This window comes from Rhineura floridana, chromosome 2 (assembly GCF_030035675.1).
Source record: "Rhineura floridana isolate rRhiFlo1 chromosome 2, rRhiFlo1.hap2, whole genome shotgun sequence".
NCBI lineage: Eukaryota > Metazoa > Chordata > Lepidosauria > Squamata > Rhineuridae > Rhineura > Rhineura floridana.
In genome coordinates, this window is record NC_084481.1 from 239,920,499 (window position 1) to 239,930,094 (window position 9,596).

The following is a 9,596-nucleotide window of genomic DNA, read 5'->3' on the forward strand; positions in this document are numbered from 1 at the left end:
AGAGGAGAGCATTGATATAGTGAGCATAACGGAGACCTGGTGGAATGGAGAAAACCAGTGGGATACGGTTATCCCTGGATATAAACTATATCGGAAGGACAGGGAAGAACGTATTGGTGGCGGAGTCGCTCTATACGTGAAAGAAGGCATTGAATCCAGCAAGCTCGAAACCCCCAAAGAGGCAGACTCCTCCACAGAATTGTTGTGGGTGGTGATACCATGCCCCAGGAGGGACTTAATACTGGGAACGATCTATCGTCCCCCTGATCAAAATGCTCAGGGAGACCTGGAGATGAGATATGAAATTGAGGAAGCATCCAAACTAGGAAATGTGGTAGTAATGGGTGACTTCAACTACCCGGACATAGACTGGCTGCATATGTGTTCCAGTCATGACAAAGAAGCAAAGTTTCTAGATATTCTAAATGACTATTCCCTAGACCAGTTGGTCATGGAACCGACGGCAACCCTGGACTTAATCCTCAGTGGGGACCGGGACCTAGTGCAAGATGTAAGTGTTGTTGAACCGATTGGGAGCAGTGACCACAGTGCTATTAAATTAAACATACATGTAACTGGCCAATTGCCAAGAAAATCCAACACGGTCACATTTGACTTCAAAAGAGGAAACTTCACAAAAATGAGGGGATTGGTAAAAAGAAAGCTGAAAAACAAAGTCCAGAGGGTCACATCACTCGAAAATGCTTGGAAGTTGTTTAAAAACACTATATTAGAAGCTCAACTGGAGTGCATACCGCAGATCAGAAAAGGTACCGCCAGGGCCAAGAAGATGCCAGCATGGTTAACGAGCAAAGTCAAGGAAGCTCTTAGAGGCAAAAAGTCTTCCTTCAAAAAATGGAAGTCTTGTCCAAATGAAGAAAATAAAAAAGAACACAAACTCTGGCAAAAGAAATGCAAGAAGACAATAAGGGATGCTAAAAAAGAATTTGAGGAGCACATTGCTAAGAACATAAAAACCAACAACAAAAAATTCTATAAATACGTTCAAAGCAGGAGACCATCTAGGGAGACGATTGGACCCTTGGATGATAAGGGAGTCAAAGGTGTACTAAAGAACGATAAGGAGATTGCAGAGAAGCTAAATGAATTCTTTGCATCTGTCTTCACAGTGGAAGATATAGGGCAGATCCCTGAACCTGAACTAACATTTGCAGGAAGGGATTCTGAGGAACTGAGACAAATAGTGGTAACGAGAGAGGAAGTTCTAAGCTTAATGGACAATATAAAAACTGACAAATCACCGGGCCCGGATGGCATCCACCCGAGAGTTCTCAAAGAACTCAAAGGTGAAATTGCTGATCTGCTAACTAAAATATGTAACTTGTCCCTCGGGTCCTCCTCCGTGCCTGAGGACTGGAAAGTGGCAAATGTAACGCCAATCTTCAAGAAGGGATCCAGAGGGGATCCCGGAAATTACAGGCCAGTTAGCTTAACTTCTGTCCCTGGAAAACTGGTAGAAAGTATGATTAAAGCTAGATTAACTAAGCACATAGAAGAACAAGCCTTGCTGAAGCAGAGCCAGCATGGCTTCTGCAAGGGAAAGTCCTGTGTCAGTAACCTATTAGAATTCTTTGAGAGTGTCAACAAGCATATAGATAGAGGTGATCCAGTGGACATGGTGTACTTGGACTTTCAAAAAGCGTTTGACAAGGTACCTCACCAAAGGCTTCTGAGGAAGCTTAGCAGTCATGGAATAAGAGGAGAGGTCCTCTTGTGGATAAGAAATTGGTTAAGAAGCAGAAAGCAGAGAGTAGGAATAAACGGACAGTTCTCCCAATGGAGGGCTGTAGAAAGTGGAGTGGAGTCCCTCAAGGATCGGTATTGGGACCTGTACTTTTCAACTTGTTCATTAATGACCTAGAATTAGGAGTGAGCAGTGAAGTGGCCAAGTTTGCTGATGACACTAAATTGTTCAGGGTTGTTAAAACAAAAAGGGATTGCGAAGAGCTCCAAAAAGACCTCTCCAAACTGAGTGAATGGGCAGAAAAATGGCAAATGCAATTCAATATAAACAAGTGTAAAATTATGCATATTGGAGCAAAAAATCTTAATTTCACATATACGCTCATGGGGTCTGAATTGGCGGTGACCGACCAGGAGAGAGACCTCGGGGTTGTAGTGGACAGCACGATGAAAATGTTGACCCAGTGTGCGGCAGCTGTGAAAAAGGCAAATTCCATGCTAGGGATAATTAGGAAAGGTATTGAAAATAAAACAGCCAATATCATAATGCCGTTGTATAAATCTATGGTGCGGCCGCATTTGGAATACTGGGTATAGTTCTGGTCGCCTCATCTCAAAAAGGATATTATAGAGTTGGAAAAGGTTCAGAAGAGGGCAACCAGAATGATCAAGGGGATGGAGCGACTCCCTTACGAGGAAAGGTTGCAGCATTTGGGGCTTTTTAGTTTAGAGAAAAGGCGGGTCAGAGGAGACATGATAGAAGTGTATAAAATTATGCATGGCATTGAGAAAGTGGATAGAGAAAAGTTCTTCTCCCTCTCTCATAATACTAGAACTCGTGGACATTCAAAGAAGCTGAATGTTGGAAGATTCAGGACAGACAAAAGGAAGTACTTCTTTACTCAGTGCATAGTTAAACTATGGAATTTGCTCCCACAAGATGCAGTAATGGCCACCAGCTTGGACGGTTTTAAAAGAAGATTAGACAAATTCATGGAGGACAGGGCTATCAATGGCTACTAGCCATGATGGCTGTGCTCTGCCACCCTAGTCAGAGGCAGCATGCTTCTGAAAACCAGTTGCCGGAAGCCTCAGGAGGGGAGAGTGTTCTTGCACTCGGGTCCTGCTTGCGGGCTTCCCCCAGGCACCTGGTTGGCCACTGTGAGAACAGGATGCTGGACTAGATGGGCCACTGGCCTGATCCAGCAGGCTCTTCTTATGTTCTTATGAGGGTCTACTCTAAATAGGACTAGTGTTGAATACCATTCATAGCCCTCCTCAGCCCACCCCACAAGGCATAACCTTGTAATTAACAAGGAATGTTAATTAAAAAGGAATGTATTAAGAAATGGGAATGAACAGTGCTTTTAAAATTAAAAGGAAGAAAACATCTTTAAAAAATGTCAAAAAGTGCACTAGAAACAATACAAGTTTTTCTTTCCATTTACTAGCCCAGATTGTATTGCTAGCAGCAGTCTCTTAATGTACATTATGGCTCAGGAGAAGCCGTTGTCGTTTACGTGCATTCACTGGCTGTCCATGAGGCCACTATTCATACACTGCCATGTCTGCCAGTGGCTGCTTCAGCTGCAGGCCAGCCTCATTCCTCTTGCTGTCTCTCTTTCACCCTCTCTCTTTCCAGATTGACCTGATGCCCCATGACCTCATTACACAGCTCTTGCGAGTCTTGGCGATTGAAACAAAGCAGGAGAAGGCCATCATCAGTGCTGACCCAACAGAGCTCTCTCTCAGTGGCCTGGAGGCGTTTTCTTTTGATTACATTGTGAAATGGCCGCTATCGTTGATCATCAACAGGTAAGCCAGACTGCCTTCAGTGTAAGAACCCCTGCTGGATCACAGCAAGAGGCCTCTTTGCTGCCTTGGATGCTGGAGGAGGAGACGGGCTCACAGCCGTGGACAGCCTGGTCCACCTCATAGAATCATAGAATAGTAGAGTTGGAAGGGGCCTATAAGGCCATCAAGTCCAACCCCGTGCTCAATGCAGGAATCCAAATCAAAGCATTTCCGACAGATGGATGTCCAGCTGCCTCTTGCATGCTTCCAGCGTCGGAGAGCCCACTACCTCTCTAGGTCATTGGTTCCATTGTCGTATGGCTCTAACAGTCAGAAAGTTCTTCCTGATGTCCAGTCGAAATCTGGCTTCCTGCAACTTGAGCCCATTATTCTGTGTCCTGCACTCTGGGAGTTTGAATAATTCTGATGAGCCCCTCTGTGCCTCTGAGGGAAAGAGGCCTGGCTGGCCTCCGGCCCGGACTGCCCTCCAAAGCCCTTCTGCCCATGGCTCTCCTTGTGCTTGACTTGTAGGAAAGCCTTAACACGCTACCAGATGCTCTTCCGGCACATGTTCTACTGCAAGCATGTGGAGCGGCAGCTGTGCAACGTCTGGATCAGCAGCAAAACTGCCAAGCAGTCCTCACTTCATTCGTCCAAATGGTGAGTGCGCCTTCTGTGTGCCCAGGGGCAGAGGAAGACCCTCAGTGCCTTGAGCAGGAGGGAGCCTTGTCCCTGCATCTGGGAGCCTGGGGACATTCTGGCTCCTGCAGCCTCTCGATGCTGGAAAACCCCATTCCCCAGCATGATGAGGGAGGAAGCATTATCCCCTGCCCTGGGTGGGTGGAGATGCCAAGAACTGAGCCAGGAACCTTTGCATGCAAAACACGTGCTCTCCCCTCGCCTGTGGCTCTTTCTCTGGGCCTTCTTGGCTTCTGAGGAATGGACTCTTAGCTGCAGAAGAGGAACTGACTTGATGAAGGCGTTGAGTCGGCTGGGGCAGCAGGGCCTCTCTCCCCAGGCCTCTGACCCTGTGAGCTCTTCCTTCAGATTGTGGATGGGGCAGTGAGGAATGCTTGTTGGGTCCTCCACAGAAGGTCTCCTTGGTGGCTCCAGCAGTCAGAGCTCTGAGCAAGGGAGGATGCTGCTCTTGCTTCTGCCACCTCCCCCCACCCCACCTACGTCCACCTGCAGTTCTAGGGCTCCTGCCTGGTGCTACCGACTATCATTCCTGCAAAGCTCCTGCACGAGAGCTGAGGGCCGCCTTTTCTTTTTATTTATTTATTTATTTTATTTAATTTATATACTGCCCTAAGCCCGAAGGCTCTCTGGGCGGTGTACAAAAAGATAAAAAACAAGCAATATATAAATACAATAAATACAATAAATCAAGAAAACAAAACAAACAAACAATAAAAGAACCAAACAACATCCAAAAATACAAATAATGATGAAAATACCATTAAAACACACATTAAAATGCCTGGGAGTATAAAAAGGTTTTCACCTGGCGCCAAAAAGATAGTAGCGTCGGCGCCAGGTGCACCTCATCAGGGAGGCTGTTCCACAGTTCGGGGGCCACCACAGAAAAGGCCCTGGTTCTAGTCACCACCCTCCGAGCTTCTCGATGGGATGGCACTCGGAGGACGGCCTTAGATGTTGAGCGCAGTGTCCGGGTAGGTTCATATTGGGAGAGGCGGTCCACCAGGTATTGCGGTCCCATGCCGTGTAGGGCTTTATAGGTCAAAACCAGCACTTTGAATCTAGCCCGGAAACAAACAGGAAGCCAGTGCAGACGGGCCAGAACAGGTGTTATATGAGCGGACCTTCTGGTCTGCGTCAGCAATCTGGCCGCTGCATTCTGGACTAGTTGTAGTTTCCGAACAGTCTTCAAGGGCAGCTCAACGTAGAGCGCATTGCAGTAGTCCAGTCTAGAAGTTACCAGAGCATGAACAACTGAGGCGAGGTCGTCACTGTCCAGATAGGGACGTAGCTGGGCTACCAGGCGAAGATGGTAGAAAGCATTCCGTGCCACCGAGGCCACCTGGGCCTCAAGTGACAAGGAAGGATCAAAAAGAACCCCCAAGCTACGAACCTGTTCCTTCAAGGGGAGTGTAACCCCATCAAGAACAGGATGAACATCCTCCATCTGGGCAGAGAAGGCACTCACCAACAGCGTCTCGGTCTTGTCTGGATTGAGCTTCAGTCTGTTAGCTCCCATCCAGTCCATTATCGCGGCCAGGCAGCGGTTTAGCACGTTAACAGCCTCACCTGAAGAGGATGAAAAGGAGAAATAGAGCTGCGTGTCATCAGCGTACTGATGGCAACACACCCCAAAACTCCTGATGACCGCACCCAGAGGCTTCATGTAGATGTTGAAAAGCATGGGGGACAGTACCGATCCCTGTGGGACTCCACAATGACTCCCCTCCCGTGGCTGCTGCTCGCTGGGGCAATGGCAAGATTCTGTCCTGCTGCTCCCTCCTGGGGATCTCCCCTTTGCCAGCCCAGCCGCTCGTCTCACCCACCTTCCTTCTCTCCCCCTTTCCCAGGTTTGCTGGCGCCTTTACCCTCCGCCAGCGGATGCTCAATTTTGTGCAGAACATCCAGTACTACATGATGTTCGAGGTGATGGAGCCGACGTGGCATGTCCTGGAGAAGAACCTGAAGTCGGTCAGTCGGGGCAGCTGCTCTCAGACCTTTCCTGTGCCCAGCCAGGCCACTGGGCCACCTAGCCTTGGACTGCCCAGCCACAGGGGCCAGGAAGGGCGTCTGCTTCGGAGATGCCTCCCTCCCCGGCCACCACTAGGGATCGTGCAGATGTGCAGGACACGCTCTGCCCCCCGAGCCCAGGCCCCTCTCTCCCTCCCTCTGCTGGGAGCATTAGGCTTTCATTGCGGCTTCGTCCTTGTCTCCCTAGTGCAGAAGGTATCAAGCTGTGGGCAAGCCCTTGGCCATACTAGAGAGGGTCTGGCTTGAGAGCCTGGCATGTCTCCCATCCACAGAGGGCCACAGGGCCAGAAATGGCAGCACAAGAAATCCCCCTGAACCATTTTCAGCTTCTGCTTTCTTTCCTCAAGTGGGAAAGTGAGGATATGCTCTCTAGAAATGAGGCCCTTCTTCATGTCCTTGTCTCAGCCCCTAAAAGTGAGGCTTATTTTTCATGACCTTATAGCAAAACCATTAGAGAATGTTTCCACTGGGGGGGGGTGTTACTGGCTGTTTTAAGTGCCCTCTGCCTACGATAGCGTCTGCAGCCTCTGGATTCTTCCTTTAATGATCTGAGCCATGGGAAACTGGCTGTGTGGATGCTGCAGGGGTACCTGTTGACGCCTACACATCTGCCTTGGGCATTCGCTCCTGGCTTGCTCACCCACAAGCTTCAGCTAATGCATCCCCTCTGTGTCTTAAATCTGAGCATTAAATCTCTTGTGAGAATCTCTAGACTTCTGTCCTTGTTGCTCTTTGTTGTGGAGGAGCGGTTGCTGATGGCGTGTTGTCGTATTTAAACAGGCTTCCAATATAGATGATGTCTTGAGCTACCACACAAGTTTCCTGGACAACTGCTTGAAGGACTGCATGCTCACCAATCCGGAGCTGCTGAAGATATTCTCCAAGATGATGTCTGTCTGTGTCATGTTCACCAACTGTATGCAGGTTGGACACACACTCTCTCTCACACCCATATATCTATCTCACAAGGATATTGCTAGGGAATGAACCGCTCTCCATTGGTGCCATGGCCTGTCCTGTGTTGGGGAACGAGGGTCACCTACCAGGAATCCAATAATGCATACCTATTGAATGCTCTGTGCTCACTGGTCCTGTTTCTCTCCTTCCCACTAGAGATTCTCCCATAGCATGAAGCTGGATAACGAGCTGGGCCGCCTGAGTGTAGAACATGGGACCATGAGAGGCCCACCGACTGAGCAAGAGCGCGTGGAGGAATGCATGCGGAAGCAGCTCGCCAACAAGGTGCTTTGGGGATTGGAAGGAAGGGTGGGACTGAGCCGCTGTCAGGACCCCTCTGCAGCACAATGGTCAGGAGTGTAGCTCAATGGTAGAGCGCATAATCTGCATGCAGAAGTTCCCCGGTTCAGTGCCCGGCCTCTCCAGGACTCCTGTCTGAACCTCTGAAGGGTTGCTGCAACAAGCCAGAGAAGACAGTTGTAAGCAGGATTGGCCAACGGTCTTGCTTGGTGTCAGGCAGCTTTCTGGGTTCCTAGCGCCACATGCAGGTGCAGAGTGCTTCTGTCTTCGGGCTGAGCACAGCTTAGTTCTACGCCTCTTCCCCAAGTACTCCCCACCTCCTATCTTAAGAATAGCTCAACACAATGGGGAGAATTTTCCCTGCGTCAGTTTCTCTCTTGCAAGCATGAAGTTACTTCTAAAATTCTCTCCACATTGCTTTTGTAGCTTTTAGCAGAGCATGTGGATTCCCTGCATGTCACCTCTGGCTTTGAGGCAACAATCAACAAATTTGACAGCAATTTCTCAGCACATCTCCTAGACCTCCTGGACAAACTGAGCCTTTATAGCACCAACGACTGTGAGCACAGCATGCTCAACATCATCTACAGGTGTGTGTGGATTCTCTCTGAACTGCTTTTGGAGTTACCCCAAGGGCTGTATGCTGTTTCCAGGATCAGAGGAAGCGTTTGGGGGAGTAACTCTGTGGGAGGGAGCTATTCCGTTTGGGCAGGGAACACATGCTGGGCTAGAGCCCCCCCCTTGTTCAGACCCAGCTCCAGGTCTGCTGTTATGCTCTTACCCGGGGCCAGCCTTTTCATGCTCGTTTCTCTCTCCCCCCACCCCAGATTGGACTTTAACGGCTTCTACACAGAACGCCTGGAGCACATGTCTGCAGAACGGAGCCAGAAGGTGGTGGCGCATGCAGCCGCTCCTAGGCCTCTTTTGGCCACTCAGTGACACCTGGGAAAGGAATGTCGCACCCAGAACTGTCAGTGGCAGCTCAGCGCTTGTACCACACAGACAGCGTGGAGAGTGCATACACTGCAGCTGACAGTATGTAAAGGATTGTATTTCTTGAATGCTTCTACTTTTTAAACTTAAGTTGGTGTATTTTACTAAACGTAAGAAGTGTAAGTGGCTTCTGGAGTCCCATAATTTGGCACAGACAGCTTGGGTTACCTGAAAAGCACAATGGTACCTTGGCTTTGTGGTGCCCCTTGGATGTCACCGGGCTGCACCTGCCATGCTTGGCCACGCTGCCTGGAGCTGGAGGAAGAACCTGCATTCTGGCCAGTGTGCACTGCTTGAGCCAGCTTTACATGCTCCCTAAAAGTGCAGTAGGTGCCCTGTGTAACTCCACTTCATACCAAGTGGGTGAGTGCATGCAGGAGCCCCTTTCCCCAGATGAACTTATGACGATTCCTTCAAGGCTGGGGCAATCCCACTGGTGGATCTAACACAGGAGACTGGTAACTGCTCTCTCCATGAAGTTTGTGAATGCAAAGAATCTTCTGCTCCCCTACCTCACCTGTGGCTAGACCCATGTGTCTAGACCTATCACATACCTGAGTGTGTGTGTTGAAGAGAGGGAGATTAAAAGAAGCACATGGAGGTTGAGGCCTGTAAGAAGATGCTGTGGGCAGAAAAGAGCATGCAAAGGCATCATGCTTCCCCATGTATATGTCTGTATACACCAGGGCTGTGGAGTCAGAAGCAATTTTGGGTAGAGTCGGAGTCGGTAGAAATGTACTGACTCTGACTTCAAAATAAAATTAATATTTTTATATTAATATATTAATATTAATACATTAATATACATTTGCCATTTATGAAGGAGTCGGAGTCGGACAGTAGAAAAATAGAGGAGTTGGAGGTTTGACATACAGACTCCACAGTCCTGATATACACACACATTTTCCTTCTAAATGAGCTGTTAAGAAGATCACAGGACAGAGTCCTGGCCCTTACTGATCACAATTAGGTATGTTCAACTCTGGCCCAGCCAAATTACCCCCCCCCAGCTAATTTCAGCAAGTGGCAACCTGGATTCTGGGTAAGGAGGACCAGCTTGTTAAGGGCTATAAGGCAGCCAATAGCTCAGGGCAGCCAGGACAGATAAAGCTGCCATG

At 48.8% G+C, this 9,596-nt stretch overlaps 1 protein-coding gene across 2 annotated transcripts in view; it reads left to right on the top strand.

The window, feature by feature from the left end:
• TUBGCP2 (tubulin gamma complex component 2) overlaps positions 1-8,601 on the top strand; it is a 22,254-nt gene extending 13,653 nt beyond the window's left edge. For both annotated transcript variants that reach the window (XM_061612674.1, XM_061612675.1), the window contains exons 11-17: positions 3,347-3,519; positions 4,030-4,158; positions 6,048-6,168; positions 7,009-7,152; positions 7,342-7,470; positions 7,912-8,075; positions 8,313-8,601. In XM_061612674.1, the coding sequence (XP_061468658.1) occupies positions 3,347-3,519; positions 4,030-4,158; positions 6,048-6,168; positions 7,009-7,152; positions 7,342-7,470; positions 7,912-8,075; positions 8,313-8,424 (972 nt within the window). In that variant the 3' untranslated portion in view covers positions 8,425-8,601. The remainder of the gene's footprint in view (positions 1-3,346; positions 3,520-4,029; positions 4,159-6,047; positions 6,169-7,008; positions 7,153-7,341; positions 7,471-7,911; positions 8,076-8,312) is intronic.
• The last annotated feature ends 995 nt before the right edge of the window (positions 8,602-9,596 follow it).